The 18,601-nt window shown below is 42.9% G+C and overlaps 1 protein-coding gene across 3 annotated transcripts in view; it reads right to left on the reverse strand.

Moving 5' to 3' along the window:
* Positions 1 to 5,810: 5,810 nt before the first annotated feature.
* Positions 5,811 to 18,601, reverse strand: part of LOC143514205 (antigen WC1.1-like) — a 30,268-nt gene continuing 17,477 nt past the window's right edge. For all 3 annotated transcript variants that reach the window (XM_077005121.1, XM_077005122.1, XM_077005123.1), the window contains 10 exons: positions 18,274 to 18,336; positions 18,103 to 18,168; positions 17,923 to 18,000; positions 17,104 to 17,166; positions 16,553 to 16,591; positions 16,041 to 16,118; positions 15,688 to 15,750; positions 15,324 to 15,386; positions 15,100 to 15,162; positions 5,811 to 6,080 (listed from right to left, as the gene is read on the reverse strand). In XM_077005121.1, the coding sequence (XP_076861236.1) occupies positions 5,965 to 6,080; positions 15,100 to 15,162; positions 15,324 to 15,386; positions 15,688 to 15,750; positions 16,041 to 16,118; positions 16,553 to 16,591; positions 17,104 to 17,166; positions 17,923 to 18,000; positions 18,103 to 18,168; positions 18,274 to 18,336 (692 nt within the window). In that variant the 3' untranslated portion in view covers positions 5,811 to 5,964. The remainder of the gene's footprint in view (positions 6,081 to 15,099; positions 15,163 to 15,323; positions 15,387 to 15,687; positions 15,751 to 16,040; positions 16,119 to 16,552; positions 16,592 to 17,103; positions 17,167 to 17,922; positions 18,001 to 18,102; positions 18,169 to 18,273; positions 18,337 to 18,601) is intronic.

Below are 18,601 nucleotides of genomic sequence, written 5' to 3' on the forward strand. Positions count from 1 at the left end.
ACTAACAACTTCATCAATGGGTTGCTGAAGTGACCCGTCTTAAATAGGCTGCCGACAGCTGCAGCCTATTGGGCTTGATTGCCCCTGGGTGTAGCTCGCGTGCTCCGCCTAGTGGCGGCAGGAGGCACGTGCCTGGGTCTAACCCTGACACTGGAGCTCATCAGGTTCAACTGGACCTGAATCAGTCAGAGTAGGCGCGACATTTGCTGCAGCGCAGCGCTTCTCCAACCGAACACAGTACCTGCACTTTTCTGCTTCACAGGGCCGTCAGTAAAGGGCATCAGTGTTCCCATGCAGTCTCCCAGGACAGTACTGGATGTTAAACTGACACTCCTGCAGTATGGTGATCCACCTCACTATCTGACCTTGTGGTTCCTTGAACTACATGAGCTATGTCAGAGATGTGTGATCGGTACGGAGTTGGAATGGGACTCCATACAGGTAGGAGTGGAAATATCTCAGCACAGCCACGATGGCTAATAGCTCTCTGCGCATCACACAATAGTTCCGTTCGGGCTTGCTAAGACATCGACAGAAGAACGCAATCGGCCTCTCTTCTCCATCGCACACCTGTGAGAGCACTCCTCAGATACCGGAATTGCTCGCATTGGTGTCTACAATGAATTCCGTGTCCGTTTGGGGAAAAGCCAGTGTGGGTGTGTCACTGGGCTTCTCTCGGAGCACGGTGTACGCACTCTCCGTGGGGTCGTCTTGAACTCGGCATGCTTTGCCGTCAGTCGGTGTAGTGGTGCCGCTATCTGTGCAAAGCCTCGCACGAAACGATGGTAGTAGGAAGCTAGTCCGAAAAAACTCTGCAGCTCGGTGACGTTGCGAGTTCGGGGCCAGTCTCGTACTGTCTGTGTCTTCTGTGAGTCTGTTTCAATTCCTGCGCCGCTGACGATGTGACTTAGGAAATTCGCTCGGCGCCTGAACAGCTCACACTTCCCCGGGTGTAACCTCAGGTTCACCTCTCACCGTTTGCTCGTGCCGGGCGCTTCCTGGACTGGAGGGCCGGGGCTGCCAACATAGGATGTTTGTGTGTTTGCCCTGATTGGCAGTGGGGGGGCTCGGGGGGCGCTGGCTCTGGGCTCTGGGGCCCGGGGTGCATGGGGAGCAGGTGCTGGCCCTCAGCAGGGTGGCTGGCCTCCCCTGCGGTGCTAGGTGGCGGGACCAAGGCCTGGGTGCCTGGGACCACCCGACCCCGTGCTGGGGGTGTGTGTATGTGTATAGGGAGGTGTGTAGGTGTATATAAGGGGTTGTGTGTTTGTATGTAGGAGTGTATATATGGGGGTGAATGTATATATGAGGCATACCTGTTAAGTTTTGTATTTAAACGTCACAGAACGTAACAGAACCCACCACAGCAGCGGCGGCAAGCAGCAATCTTCAGAACAGAACATTCTTTTAGATAACAGATATGAAGCTCTCGCCTCAACTAAAGTAGCAGAAATTGAGCAGTCTCACCACAACATGCTGCCTCCCTCTCCAGGACATCAAGGACATCAAGCACACCCCAATCAGCATCAGAGAACCAACTCCAGTCTGGCTGCTAAGCAACAGCATGCAAATAACTCTGGCCATTCGCGGACCAACCACCAGGTTGCCAACTGTGTTAGCCAGCAGCATGCTAACAAGCATGCTAAGAGTCGTCCCAACCACGAGCTTGCAATCCTTGCCAGTCGTCGGCTAACTAATAAGCATGCTAATAGGGTTAGCCATTGGGATGCTAACCATGTTTGCCATCGGCGTGCTAACCATGTTAGCCATCAAGATGCTAACCATGTTAGCCATCGGGGTGCTAGCCATGCTAACCATGTTAGCCATCGGGGTGCTAGCCATGCTAACCATGTTAGCCATCAGGGTGCTAACCATGTTAGCCATCGGGATGCTAACCATGTTAGCCATCAGGATGCTAACAATGTTAGCCGCCGAGGCATTAACGGTGAAAGGAGACGAGGAACACCACCACAGCCCAAAACACTGCTAATTGGGGACTCAGTCATCAGAGATGTATGGAGCAACAGTATTAAGGCCTTTTGCTTTCCTCGTGTTACTGTCTGTGAAGTGATACCCATGATTTCACGCGTATTGCATGACCATCCAGCTACAGAAAGACTGATTGTACATGTTGGCTCTAGCGATGTTTACAAACAACAGTCTGAGATTCTGAAACAGGATTTTAACCATCTGCTCGACATTCTGGAGTTTTCCCAGTGTGAAGTGTTCATTTCTAGACCGATACCAACTGCATGTCGAGGCAGTGGTCACTTTACCAGACTGCTGGCTCTAAACAGCTGGCTCACTACTGCCTGTGCTCATCGGAAGGTAAACTTCATTGACACTTTTGGAGGCGTCCTGAGCTTTTTAAACCTGATCAGCTTCACCCTAACAGGGCTGGGACTCAAATGCTTGTGGATAATCTTATGTATGGAATCACTCACATGTGGAACCTGCACCCAACCGCCAGCAGTAACGTCAGTAATGTCAGTCAAAGGAGCCCACCATCTCCTGTCAGAGAATCTGTCCACAGTCTCAGAGGTAAACTCCAGGAGATTGAAGAGGTTCTGCAACACTACAGTCTACAGTCTTGTAGGAACTCACCTACTTCTCCTGCACACTCATTGAATTCTCAGGTCTGACACACTGGAACCCATGCTCCTAGTCCGTGTTACATTCCAGTTATTTTAAATAACTGGTGGCATGGTTCTCAGCATCGAAATAAAAATGTAATCAGAAGAAAATATAAGGGCACAAAACATTGTAACAAACAAAATTTGATCCCAGTGAAATGCAAAAGTGATGTAAGCGATGCTTGAACACATCAAGTCTTCAAAGTCTCCTTGCTAAACGTCCGCTCACTCACAAGCAAGTCTTTTATAATAGCTAAATTAATTGAAGATTATTGTCTGGACTTTCTTTTTCTAACAGAGACGTGGCTTGATAGCAATGGAGCAATAGTGCTAAATGAAGCTTCGCCTCCTGACTTTAACTATTTTAATGTCTCTAGAGTAAATAAGAGAGGTGGTGGTGTTGCATGTTTTTGCCATAAAGCATTCCGCTGTAAGCAGATCTCATTAGGGGAACATCCTACATTTGAATATCTGGCAGTACAACTCAACAGTACTTATTCAGTTCTTTTGATTGTTATCTATCATCCTCCCAGACTACTTACAGATTTTCTTGAAGATTTTGAAGAAATGCTTTCAAGGATTTTAATTGATTTTGATTATGTTTTAATTGCTGGGGATTTTAACATTCACATGGATATATCCACAAATCCAATCACTTCAGAGTTCATGAGGATGCTTAACTCTTTTGATCTCATAGAGCATGTATCAGGCCCAACTCATAAGCATGGCCACATTTTAGATTTGATCATTTCTAAACGCATAGAGGTTAATAATACTGAAATTATTGATGTTGCAATATCTGACCATTTTGGTGTATTTTTCAATATGTCATTATCTACTAGAACACTCAGTGAAAAGCGCACAATAACCAAGCGTTATCGCAGTGCCGGCAGTGCCGTGGCCTTCACAGACACGATACAGTCCCTCCCTCCTCTCTAAGAAAATGGGAATGAGCTAGTTGAAACATTCACACACAGAGCTAGGAACTGTATTGATGCTGTGGCACCAAAGGTAACTAAAATTATCTCTGGTAAAATTAAGATGCCCTGGAAAAACACTCCATCTATTGTAAAACTTAGGCAAGATTGTAGGCAGGCTGAGAGACGTTGGCGAAGGTCAAAATTGCAAGTACATTTTGATATTTATAAAACAACATTGCACAACAGTGAAGTGAAATCAGCAAGAAAAAACTATTTCTCTACCTTAATCAATTCATCAAATAATAACTCAGCTGTCTTGTTCTGAAGTATAGATCAGCTAGTAAACCCCACCTCCTGTGTCTTCCCTGAGACTGTTTCAGTTGAAAAATGTGATGAGTTTGCAATATTTTTTAGGGACAAGATTACTAGTATAAGGCAGAACATAGCAACAGGCACTAATAGACTATCAACCCTTATATCAGTTACTCAGCCTAACTTTAATATGTCTTATTTCCAGGAAGTTGACATGGTAACACTACTTGATGTGATTTCATCACTAAAATCCTCTACTTGTGAACTGGACCCTTTACCAACATGCTTTTTCAAGCAGGTTCTGAGCTCATTAGCAAATTAAGTTCTAACGATTGTTAATCAGTCTCTGAAATTGGGTCAATTCCCTAACATTTTTAAAACAGCAGTGGGTAAACCACTATTAAAGAACAGAAATCTTGATCCCACAATTCTCAATAATTATCGACCTATATCTAACCTTTCCTTTCTTAGCAAAATCAATGAAAAAGTTGTGTCAATCCAGTTGAATGACTATGTCAAAGTAAATCAAATAAATGACACTTTTCAATCTGGTTTCAGAGCTCTCCACAGCACTGAAACAGCCCTAGTTAAGGTAGTAAATGACTTGAGATTGAATAAGGATGCAGGCAAACTCTCAGTCCTTTTTCTGCTAGATTTAAGCGCCGCTTTTGACACCGTTGATCATGAAATACTTCTTGATCGACTACAGAGTTGGGTAGGCCTTAGTGGCTTAGTCTTAGACTTGTTTAGATTGTACCTAACTGGGCGTGATTACTATGTAGCATTAGGTACCTCTTCCTCCACACGTCAAAAAATAACTTGTGGCGTCCCCCAAGGATCAATTCTTGGGCCGTTACTATTCAACCTATATATGCTTCCGTTACCACATATCATTAATAAACATGGTATTAGTTATCATCAATATGCAGATGACACTCAACTTTACATTTCCCTAGAACCTAAAGCCCTAAAATCAATTTGCTCACTGTTTGACTGCATAGATGATATACAGACATGAATGTCTGACAATTTTCTGCAATTAAATAAACAGAAGACAGAGGTTCTCGTTCTTGGCAGTGATTCACAAAGGAATGATGTCCAGACTGATTTAAATCAAATGAATCTGAATGCCAGTCAATGTGTTAAGAACCTGGGCGTCACCTTCGATAATGAGCTCAGCTTCAAATCACACATCATGACTACATGCAAGACAGCTTATTTTCACCTTCGAAACATCGCTAAGGCCCGAGATATGCTCTCTCCTGCTGTCAGTGAAAAACTTGTCCATGCATTTATCACATCAAGGCTAGATTATTGTAACGCTGTTCTATCTGCTCTTCCAAAGAGCTCTATTTCGCACCTACAGAGAGTTCAGAATGCAGCTGCAAGGGTCCTGACCCGCAGGAGAAAGAGAGATCATATTACTCCTGCACTCCACTCACTGCACTGGTTACCTGTCAGCTTTAGAATAGATTTTAAGGTCCTAGTCATGGTTTTTAAATGTCTTCATGGTTTTGAAATGATGAAGTGAAATGATGGTTAGATATGTTCCAGTCAGGTCTCTCAGGTCTTCAAACAGTAATCTACTTGTGATTCCTAAAAGCCGATTAAAGTTTGGCGAGGGGTGCTTTTAGCCACTATGGCCCAAAAGAATTCTCTTCCTGAAAAGCTCAGAATCATTTCATCCCTGAATAGCTTCAAGAACAGTCTCTCTTACTATTATTATAATGCAGGTGCGAGGCAGTTTGCCGCCGATGACTTCACTTAAGACGTTATATTTTAAAGGCGAATACGCCACACATAGGACTCGAATTGAAACAACGACGAACACACACACACACACAAACAAACAAACAAACAAGTACAACGTACACAAAGAACAGCCCGAGGGAGGAGTCAGGAGGAACGTGACAATTACAAGATTATTTGAATAAATTAAGACGAAAAATACTTGTCAGATAATTTTATTGAAAATTGATTTTGTAGTACAAGTCAAGAAAGAAATGGTGTGCAAAGTACTGTTGGGAGGTATTTTAAAAACAGCTGAAAGCGAAATGAAACAATGGTGGAGTAATAGGTAGAAAAAAGACAAATATTAGAAATCATTTTTTGAGTTTGAAGAAGTTCAAATGTAATTTCTTGAAGAAAGGCATTGGGCGTGGTCTCTCAGTCACGTGATTCATCTCTTTCTCAGGCTCCTTCTTTATGTCCTCATAGTCTGTAAAAAGAGGACATTGAAACATTTCTTTAAAATATTACAATATCCTGACATAAATATTATAAGATATTGTATTACACATATTCAAATAGCATCCAAAATAAATAACTAATTAATGATGAATAGGTTAAAAAGGATCAGTGTTTAAACTAGGACTACCAGCATTTTCATTCCACACTTTTTCTACCTGGCCTCCTGCAGGGGGCAGTGCTGGGGACATTTGCATCCCATTAGAACATCCTTTGTTATGTACATGCAGCCACTTCTAGGTAGATGGGGGGGGGGGGGGATTGGTGATGGTGTGAACCAGGGATCACCAACGTTATGAGTCGCCCACGGGCTTGTTTTAAAAACAGCTCACTATATTGCCATGCACCAAAGCGCTGCATAGTTTATGTTTTTGCTGCTATTAGCGATTGTCCGCGGTTGCTAGCGGTCTTCCCGCTTAGCAATTGACACGCGCACATGAACCCATTCCCCCCCCCCCCAACTTTCGTTCGCCACCCCCCGCTCAACAACTTTCTTTCTGGTAGCCCTCCGCAATAATTGGTATCCAAGAAGTAGCTCCCAACTTCAAAAAGGTTGGTGACCCCTGGTGTGAACTATGTGGATTCATTGACTCAGATGGAGAAGAAAAAACCCTGGCCTCCCCTTGGGGAGATTGAGGGAGATTGTATGTGGGTGTATATATGTGTGTAGATGGGTGTGTAGATGTATATATGTGTGTAGGTGTATGTGTGGGTACATATATAAGTGTGTTGCACATATGGGATGAAGGTGTGTGGGTGTATGTGTGTGAGGGTGAATATATGGGAGGAATGTGTGTGGGTGTATATAATTGTGAAGGTGTATCTGTGTATGTGGGTGTACAGTGGGGAAAATAAGTATTTAGTCAGTCACCAATTGTGCAAGTTCTCCCACTTAAAAAGATGAGAGAGGCCGGTAATTGACATCATAGGTAGACCTCAACTTTGAGAGACAAAATGTGAAAAAAAAATTGAGAAAATCATTTTGTCTGACTTTTAAAGAATTTATTTGCAAATAATGGTGGAAAATAAGTATTTGGTCAATAACAAAAGTTCATCTCAATACTTTGTTGTATATCCTCTGTTGGCAATGACAGAGGTCAAACGTTTTCTGTAAGTCTTCACAAGGTTGGCACACACTGTTGCTGGTATGTTGGCCCATTCCTCCATGCAGATCTCCTCTAGAGCAGTGATGTTTTGGGGCTGTCGGCGGGCAACACGGACTTTTAACTCCCTCCAAAGGTTTTCGATGGGGTTGAGATCGGGAGACTGGCTAGGCCACTCCAGGACTTTTGAAATGTTTCTTACGAAGCCACTCCTTTGTTGCCCTGGCAGTGTGCTTGGGATCATTGTCATGCTGAAAGACCCAGCCACGTTTCATCTTCATTGCCCTTGCTGATGGAAGGAGGTTTGCACCCAAAATCTCACAATACATGGCCCCATTCATTCTTTCATGTACACGGACCAGTCGTCCTGGTCCCTTTGCAGAGAAACAGCCCCAAAGCATGATGTTGCCACCCCCATGCTTCACAGTTGGTATGGTGTTCTTTGGATGCAACTCAGCATTCACTGTCCTCCAAACACAACGAGTTGTGTTTTTACCAAATAGTTCTACTTTGGTTTCATCTGACCATATGACATTCTCCCAATACTCTTCTGGAACATCCAAATGCTCTCTAGCAAACTTCAGACGTACCTGGATATGGACTGGCTTAAGCAGGGGGACACGTCTGGCACTGCAAGATCTGAGTCCCTGGCGTCGTAGTGTGTTGCTGATGGTAGCCTTTGTAACGTTGGTCCCAGCTTTCTGCAGGTCATTCACTAGATCCCCCCTTGTGGTTCTGGGATTTTTCCTCACCGTTCTTGTGATCATTTTGACCCCACGGGCTGAGATCTTGCGTGGAGCCTCAGATCGAGGGAGATTAGTAATGGTCTTGTAGGTCTTCCATTTTCTGATTATTGCTCCCACAGTAGATTTCTTCACACCAAGCTGCTTGCCTATTGTAGATTCAGTCTTCCCAGCCTGGTGCAGGTCTACAATTCGGTTTCTGGTGTCCTCCGACAGCTCTTTCGTCTTCACCATAGTGGAGTTTGGAGTGTGACTGTTTGAGGTTGTGGGCAGGTGTCTTTTATACTGTTAACGACTTCAAACAGGTACCATTAATACAGGTAATGAGTGGGGGAAAGAGGAGCCTCTTAAAAAATAAGTTACAGGTCTGTGACAGCCAGAAATCTTGCTTGTTTGTAGGTGACCAAATACTTATTTTCCACCATTATTTGCAAATAAATTCTTTAAAAGTCAGACAAAATGATTTTCTCAATTTTTTTTCACATTTTGTCTCTCATAGTTGAGGTCTGCCTATGATGTCAATTACAGGCCTCTCTCATCTTTTTAAGTGAGAGAACTTGCACAATTGGTGACTGACTAAATACTTATTTTCCCCACTGTATATGTGTTTGGGTGAATATGGATGTCCAATATTGTATGAATGGTATGGGTGAACAGACTACTCTCTGCGGTGGAGGTCTGGGCTTGGATGCGGTGGCAGCGTGTGGTGTCTCCCTGGTCTCCCTGGGTCGACCAGTGGCCCGGGGCTTTGCCCATGTTTGTCCCAGCACCTGTCCCCTCAATTTTAACTGTACCACAGTATCACGCACTACCATACATTCATATACACCAACACCTACACACAACCCCGGTGGGGCGGGCATGCAGGGGTCACTGGGAAGTGCGGCCCTGGGACTCCACTGCTCCTGGAGGGGCCGCGGGCGGGTGGGATTCCCTGTTCTTTTTCTGCCTGCCTCTGGGGAAATGTTGTCGCAACTTTCTACCCTTGCTATTAAATATATTCCATACATTTATCCTATGTTGCACTTATATAAACACACACACTCACACATACACATACATCACAGTCATTTGTGCTGTATGTCTTAGGTACACTTTCTGCTCTTCTTATATAAACACACACTCACACATACACACACATCACAGTCATTTGTGCTGTATGTCTTAGGTATACTTTCTGCTCTTCTTTTAGTAGCAGCAGTTGGTGAACCATTGCAGTGGTCATTTGAGCTGTTTTTTTTTCTGACCTTGTCTTTTCCCTTTTTACTTACTCTCTCCCCCTCTTTCCTCTTTCTCCTCCTCTTTTCTTTCCTGTCTTGAATGGTCCACCTAACCCCAATTATTTTTATCACTATTGTATTATCACTATATCACTATTATACAGAATTGTTTTCTTTTGATCCTTACATAAAAATAAAGTTGTCCTCCAAAGATGGGGGGTGTTGTGTTTTTGGAAGAGACACACTGCAAAAAGTACCATCCTGATAAGTTAAAATTGCTCAAGAATATTATTCTATTTTAAGTAGCTGAGGGTTTTTTGTATAAATTTATGTAAAATATCTTTACCTATTGGCAGTTTTTCAAAATTACTTAAAATAAGGTTTTAAAAATTAGAGCCATTTTGAGTAATCAATATGCCACTTATATACCACTATAATTCAAACATTATGTTTGTGTTAATTTCACATTATTTCAACCTTTCACAAATCAAATCTCAACCATATGGTCCTGTAGATGAGGAGAGCTTGCAGTCTCATGAGGCAGCCAAAGGTGTGTATTGAAAGGTGTGTAAACAGCAGTGGGGAACCATCAGGGCCCTCTATGACCTCTCAAAGGGCCTAAAATATTCTTAAAACATAAATATATATAATATAATTTATCCAATTTTATTTTATCTACTTACAGTTGGACAATCGACATCTAAATAATTACAAAAATATAAGCAAATAAATTATTCACCCGTGTCTATTCAATCTGTGTTGGAACATGAGGGGTTAAGTTAAGTGGAAGCCTGTGAGCCTGTGTCTCCCCTTATCAAGACTGTGATGCCTCCGCAGAATGGTGGTGATTCGTGGTCCCGCTGTTCGTTTACAGAGGGCCAGACAGTGCAATTCAGCGCAATACCAGTTTCAAATCACAGTAAAATTGACCAATCATATCTTCCGTCTTAGTGGGTGGGCTTAACTGTATGATAATTGCTGCCCGCTGTGGTGACGCTAGCTAGCATTAGTGTACCACGGCTAGCTAGTTTCAATTCAGTCCTTTGATGCCCTTGTGCGCGTTGTTTACATATTCTGCTCCCGAGGAACACGGAGCTGTGGAACCTTACAGAGTACAGATGTTATTGTTTATTGAGTTTCTAAAGCTGTACTGTCGTCTCATTTTTAAATGTTTTTCTTTCTTCTTCTTCTTTTGGCAATTCTCGTTTAGGGGTCGCCACAGCGGATCAAACTCCTCCATCTGGTGTCAGGGTTGGACCCAGGCGCGTTCCTCCGTTCGCCACAAGGAGGAGCCCGCGAGCTAGACCTGGGGGCAATCAGACGCAATAGGCTACAGGTGTTTGCAGCCTACTTAATGCGAGCAACTTCAGCAGTCCATTGCTGAAGTTGTTTGTTGTCGTTTACACTCACAGCCCAAGCCATTTGTCTCTCGTTGTTATTCTCTCTGCGTTTCATTCACCTGCTCTCAGTTTTTCTCCCTGAGTGTTCTCAGTCTTTCTCTCTCATCTGTCTTCTTCTCTGCTGTTTCTCTTTTCCTTTATTTCTATGTTGGTTTGTCTGCCAGTGTTCTGGTTGACAGACCGACAGGTATCCCAGGTAGAAGTTCTAGGTCTTGTACCTAAGCTTCACGTCCCCATCCGCGTGTATTTTTCTTTTGTTGTTTACTTAACTGGTTTTGTTGTACGTCGAGATTCCTCCGTAGCGTTGAGCTGTTTTTCCCTTTGGGGTTTTGGTTTTGGTTTTCCAGCAATCGCGGAGGTTTACGTTTGCTGGTTTTGGCATTTATTATTTGTGGGTTTGCACTTGAGTCCTACACACCTCAAAACCAGTGCGACACCGCCGTGTTCGGGGGTGCCGCGTTACATCTGGCCCTGTCCTGAGTGTCCTCCACTGACACACCAGCCACTCTCATATCCTCTACCACTGCATCCATAAACCTCCTCTTAGGTCGACCTCTCCTCCTCTTGCCTGAAAGTTCCATCCTAAAGACCCTCCTACCAATATACCTCTCCTCCCTCCTCTGTACATGTCCAAACCATCTCAATCTCGCCTCTCTAACTTTATCTCCAAAACATGCTACATGTGCTGATCCTCTAATAAACTCATTTCTGATCTTATCCTTCCTCGTCACTCCAAATGAGAATCTCAACATCTTCATCTCAGACACCTCCATCTCCCTCACCTGTTTGTCAGTGCCACTGTCTCCAGTCCATACAACATAGCAGGTCTCACTACTGTCCTATACATCTTTCCTTTCATTCTAGCCGACACCCTTCTATCACACATCACCCCAGACACTTTATGCCATCCACACCACCCTGCCTGCACTCTCTTCTTTACCTCTCTTTCACTTCCTCCATTACTCTGTACCCTCGACCCTAAGTAGGTGAACTCGTCAACCTTCACCAAATCAACTCCTTGTAACTGGACCTATCCACTCTGTTTTACTCCTGCTCATTTTCATTCCCCTGCTCTCCAAAGCATATCTCCATCTTTCCAAGCTCACCTCCACCTACTCCCTATTCTCACTACAGATCACAATGTCATCAGCAAACATCATAGTTCAAGGGGACTCCTGCCTAACCTCGTCCGTCAGTCTGTTCATGACAATTGCAAACAGGAAGGGACTCAGGGCTGATCACTGATGTAGTCCTACCCCAACTTTAAATCCATCTGTCATTCCTACTGCACATCTTACTGCTGTAACACTGTTCACATACATATCCTGCACTACCCTCACATACTTTTCTGCTACTCCTGACTTCCTCATACAATACCACAGCTATCATAAGCTTTCTCTAAGTCAACAAACACACAATGTAACTCCTTCTGTCCTTCACTATACTTCTCCATTAACACTCTCAAAGCAAACATAGCATCTGTGGTGCACTTAGCTGGCATGAAACCATACTGCTGCTCACAGATCTCTACCTCTCCTCTAAGCCTAGCTTCCACTACTCTTTCCCAGTTTTTCAGGCTGTGAAACTTTATTCAACTTTAATTCCCCTGTAATTACTACAGCTTTGAATGTCACCATTATTCTTGAAAATCAGCACCATTATGCTTCGTCTTCACTCCTCAAGCATCTTCTGACCTTCCAAGATTCTGTTAACACTAAATAACCCAGTCAAAAACTTTACTGCCGACTCTCCCAAACATTTCCATGCCACCACTGGAATATCATCCGGTCCAACTGCCTTACTGCACTTCATTCTCTGAATTACAGCCCTTACTTCCTCCTTGCTCACCTGAGGCACTTCCTGATTCACAACATCTACCTCTTCTAACCTTCTTTCCCTTTCATTCTCTTGATTCATCAGTTCCTCAAAATACTCCTTCCACCTTCCCAAGACACTCCTCACCAGACAACACATTTCCATCTTTATCCTTTATCATCCTAACCTGCTGCTCATCCTGCCCATTTCTCGGTCTGGCCAATCTGTACAGATCCTTTTCCCCTTACTTAGTGTCCAACTTCTCATACAGCTTGCTATATGTCCTCTCTTTAGCTTCTGCCACTGCTCTCTTTGCCTTACGACACATCTCCTTGTACCTCTGTCTACTTTCTTCATCTCGCTGAAAATCCCAATTCTTTTTAGCCAACCGCTTTCCTCTCAAACTTTCCTGAACTTCCTCATTCCACCACCACAACTCCTTGTCTATCTTCCTCTGTCCTGAGGTCACACCAAGTACCTTCCTAGCCACATCCCTCACTGCATTTGAAGTTTCATCCCAGGTATCCAAAACACCACCACCATCTTTTAACTTCCACCACCTGATCTTAGGCTCCGTTCTCACTCTCTTCCTTTTCTTCACCTCCAAAACCACCCTACATATCACCATCCTATGCTGTTTAGCTACACTCTTCCCTGGTAACACCTTGCAATCACTAACCTCTTTCAGGTTTCGTCTCCTACAGAGGATATAGTCGACCTGTGTGCATCTCCCCCCACTCTTATACATTACCCTGTGCTCTTCCTTTTCCTTAAAGTAGGTGTTAACTACAGCCATCTTTATCCTTTTAGCAAAATCTACCACCATTTGTCCTTCCGTATTCCTTACATTAACACCATATCTACCCAACACCTCCTCATCACCACTGTTCCCCTCCACCAACATGTCTGTTGATGACTGTCCAAAAAACTTCAAAGTCGTCGAGCGGCTGAATAGGAGAAACTAATGCCCGACGCGTTAGCTGTTCAAAACGTAAATCCAAGCTTCAGTTAGGGTTGCTTTATTTTGTATCAAATCAAATATTCAAGAATTAAAACATCAGCGTCCACAGATCTCCACAATCCACAAACGGCATAAAATCCAGATACAAGCAATAATCCTTAGGCAACATTCACGTCAGCAACTTACAGCGTTTAAACGGTCAGCAAAAGTAGGCTTCCCCCATCACCCACTCACTACCTCCTCTCACCTAGCAAGTGCACAGGTGATATTACAAATTTTTACTGCCACAGACACCACGTGACCCAAACAGTACACGTCATTACATAAGTGCACACAAATCCTAAACCCAAGTCTACGCCTGTCCACAACAATGTCCATTTAAATCTGCTCCAATAACCACTCTCTCTTATTTAGGAACCTGCAAAACAACTTCATCTAACTCTCTCCAGAATTCTTCTTTCTCCTCCACATCACAACCTACCTGAGGAGCATAAGCACTGATGACATTCATCATCACCCCATCAATCTCTAACTTTACACAGATCACCCTGTCACTTACACTCTTTACCTCCACTACACTCTTACTAAACTCATCCTTCAGGATTACCCCTACTCCATTTCTCTTCCTGTCTACACCATGATAGAAGAGTTTGTAGCCACCCCCAATGCACCTGGCCTTGCTCCCCTTCCACTTGGTCTCCTGTACACACAGTATATCTATCTTCCTCCTCTCCATCGCATCAGGTAGCTCTCTCCCTTTACCTGTCATAGAGCCCACATTCAATGTACCAACTCTAATCTCCACCTTCCTGCTCTGCCTCCTCTCCTTCATCTTCAGAACCCTCTTCCCCCCTCTCCTCCTCCTCCTTGTCCCAACAGTAGTCCAATTTCCGCTAATGCCCTGTTGGACAACAGCACCAGTGGCGGTTGTTGTTAACTCGGGCCTTGACTGATCCAGTATGGAATTTCCTTCCTGACACAACCCTCCCTATTCATCCGGGCTTGGGACGGACCGGCACTAAAATACACTGGTGTGTGCACCCTGGTGGCTAGGTTTTAAATTTTTTTCTTTATTGCAGTTAATTAGGAGAAGAAACTATTTTTTTCTTGGGGGGGGGGTGGGAGCGGGCCCAGGTCACGGTTCGCTACTGGTAAACAGCAACCACCCACACCTGACACAAGCCTCATTTACATAACACTGGAGGTAAGAAGGGCTTTTCACACCTGCCAACACCTGTTATTTGACAGTGCGTTGAGAGTGAAATGTATTTCTGTCAAAAGCAGAACTGTGCTAAGAATTGTCGTCAGGCAGAACTGAATTAGGTTAACTTAATGATTCCTGTGAAATGTCATGTATGAAGTTGTTTAAATTTTGCACATTGAATAAGATTGAGTAAGAATAAAATGTAGTTTATTGTGGTTTATGACCACCTGTTCTGTTTTAATTTAAACATCTGCATGACTCAAGGTACCAGACATCATTTGTAGGTGACATGTAGACAAACGTGTGTGGTACTGGATTACAGGATAGTTTCAACCACCTCCACATGTATAAATATGGGAGCACTTGTTCTATAAGTGAATGAATAATTGAATGAACAACTTTTCCATCTCATGCCATAGTTGACATGACCATGTTTTCAGTGTGCTGTCTGTGTTCTTGATGTGACACACTGACTCCACCCTCTCCACCCACATACAGGTGGAGTGTAGTGGAGAACAAAACAAGGGCAAAACAAGACACTCACCATCTACATCTCCTACATCCTGTCCAGCAGAGATGACATCATCACTGTCCTCTGGAGTGTCCACTACAACAACAGACAAAGATCAATTATCATCTATAAACAACTTTTGGTGTGGTCACTACACCAACAGGGTAGGACATGATACTAATATCATTAAAAGATGTGTTACATCACACAACATATTGAAATTTATTTGAAATAAGTGGTGCTATTAAAAATCGTACTTGCTATAATGTCTGGGTTTAGTCCATTGATGATGACATCATCATAGTTCTCTGTCATCACCTCTGTCAACATATAGAGGAAAATAAAGTCAAAGTCAAATTTATTTATATAGTGCTTTTCACAACACACGTTGTCACAAAGCAGCTTTACAATCGTATGGGTCCAGATCCCTAATGAGCAAGCCAAAGGTGACAGTGGCGAGGAAAAACTCCCTATGATGGTGGGGATTAGGAAGAAACCTCGGGAGGACCAAGACTCAAAAGGGAACCCATCCTCCATTGGGCGGCCCGAAAACACCTTTACATTAGCATGTACTTAATTTGTGATGTATGAGGCTGCAATTTTGTACATTACATGTCATACCTGTGACATCAACAGAGTTCTGATCAGCAGTAATGACATCATCATAATTCTCATATCCATCATCTACACCAAAATACAAAGATGTAGCAGAACACACACGTTACTGAGATGGAAGCTCTTAAAGGAGAGAAAAACTCAGGCATACAGGCATCATTACAATCACAGAACATTTAATGATTCTCCTTTCACGTTCCTAAATTATTTTTAATTAATGATTTTAGTAGTGATGAATTCAGCATAAAAGTGCTCTCCAAAAAATTCATATTTGATTACAAACAAACCAATGTACAGTTAGATGTAGTAAGATAATTTCATGTTCTTTCTAGCAGACAATGGCTAATACAGAACCTCACCTGCTACAGTATCAGAGTTGTGTCCAGCAGTGATGACATCATCATAGTTCTCTGGTGTGTCCTCTGTTGTCATGTCACCTAAGTTCAGTAAAAGTAGACTGTCTTTACCAACAGTCATCTTTTCAGCTCTTTAAAAAATCTTTGCTGCCTTTGTAGTTTTGTTGGCAAATCGCCAGATTCACGTACAGCTCTACATCAGTGTAGTTCTTGTATTTGACTGTGTGTTTACTCTCATTTCAGTGATACAAACTATAATGCTTGAACACAACTAACTGTTCTCCACAAAATAAGCACACAGCTTCACATTTGACTTCAGTAGAAAGCCATTAGTTGTTAAAAACTAATGCATAAACTCTGCATTCTGCATCAATCTTTCCTTTTTTTACCATTAGCAGACATATTTAAGAGCTAAGAGCTCTTGAAAGTTGTTCCACAGATTCGCTGACACATTTGAGTGAAGGTGCACGAGCGAACTGACCGGACAGACGCAAATTTAAAAACAAAACATTTACCTTCAAAATAAAAGCAGTGGTCCATAGTCACAGACTTTTCTGGAATAAGATGATAAACTTCACTAATTTCTCACTCAAAAAACAAACCACTATGATGTGAGACTGATGTAGTAATTCGAAATATCTGTGAGTATTTGGAATATGGGGGAGAGCACATCTGTAAAACCTTTTCTGTTGTACAGATGAATTAAAGGTTTAACCAGACAGACACAACGTGAAAAGGAAATGACCACATACATATTCCATGTTGTATAAAATGTTATATGTATTGTAACCATTCATGGCAGAATATTGTAACTGTGCTTCTGTTGGGTGAATTGAAAAACTTATTCAAAGACTCTTCTGTTCTACAGACAAAAAATGTAAAATGTTCTATATTTTTGAATATACAGTATATTGCAATTTTAGATTTACAGTAACTATTCATGGCAGAATATTATAAATGTTCTACCATGAATAGTTTTAATCATAAATTATTTTATTTCATATCTGTCATTGAAATGTTTCTATACGGGATCCAGTCTGACGCCCACACACGGGGGTCCTGTTACCTGAGAGAAGCTCCTCCTCCACATCCTCATACCCTGAATGCTGGACTTCAGAAAGGACACTTCCTGTTAGAGGAGTAGAGAACAGTCATGTGACAGGAACAGAACACCAAATCAACCACAAACCTCTGACTCACGTGATCATAGTCAACTTGTTAAAGGAAACTAGAAAATAACACGGCAGCCAGCAGACACACACATACATGCATGTATACTCTCTCCCTTTCGTTCCTTCACTTTCCCACACACATGAAGTGCACACACACACACCAACACACATATTGGTGACATACATAATACATTTGGGATTACTGCTTTCAAGACTGATTAAAGATTATATGGTAGGGTGACCAAACGTCCGTGCTTCCCGGGACATGTATGTATTTCACTTCCTGTCCCGGGCATCCCGGGTTTTTTTTTTTAAGTGAGGAATTGTCCTGGTTTTTAAATTACCTTCACTGGATGATTAAAATGTAAATTTACAGGCGTAATCCCTGAGCTGCGTCAGTGAGGGCAGCCCTGTTCTTAATCAGAATGTAGACAGCGTGACTGTCAGTACGCAAGCAACACGCAACATGCAACATGCAACACCCCCCCACCCCCTCCACTCCAAGGTATCCTGGTTTTCCCAAATGAAAATGTGGTCACCCTATTATATAGATACACACACACACACACACACACACACACACACACACACACACACACACACACACACATACAATTCATACATGCTCATCAAACCTCTACATAGTTTAGTTGTAGTAACAATATTTAATTCCATATTTCTTGTAATTGACAGTCCCCAAAACAGAACCACACCTTCTACAATATCAGAGTTGTGTCCAGCGGTGATGACATCATCATAGTTCTCTGGTGTGTCCTCTGTTGTCATGTCACCTAAGTTCAATAAAAGCAGACTGTCTTCACCAACAGAACAGTCGTCCTCTCATAGTGTGTTAAGGATGTAGAATCACATAATCAGTTCATAAAGGAACCCACTTATTAGACCCCCAGTAGTGGTGACATCATCATAATACTCAGCCTGGTCCACAATCACCGACCTTTCTGGAGTAAGATGATAAACTTCATTAATATCTCAACCTGAAAATAAAGCACTTTGATGTGAGAGTGATGTAGTAATTTGACGCCCACACACGGGGGTCCTGTTACCTGAGAGAAGCTCCTCCTCCACATCCTCATATCCTGAATGCTGGACTTCAGAAAGGACACTTCCTGTTAGAGGAGAGCAGAACAGTCATGTGACAGGAACAGAACACCAAATCAACCACAAACCTCTGACTCACGTGATCTTAGTCAACTGGGTTGGTTACAGGAAGATTGATGTAATAACACAATTGCCAGCAGATGGCAGTATAACACAGCACACGCAAACAGACGCACACACACTGACAAGAATGTACACAAGCACATGCACAGCCACACACACACACTTTGTCTTCTATTTATCCCACCCTTCCCTCACTCCCTGTGTGTGTGT

This window comes from Brachyhypopomus gauderio, chromosome 5 (assembly GCF_052324685.1).
Source record: "Brachyhypopomus gauderio isolate BG-103 chromosome 5, BGAUD_0.2, whole genome shotgun sequence".
NCBI lineage: Eukaryota > Metazoa > Chordata > Actinopteri > Gymnotiformes > Hypopomidae > Brachyhypopomus > Brachyhypopomus gauderio.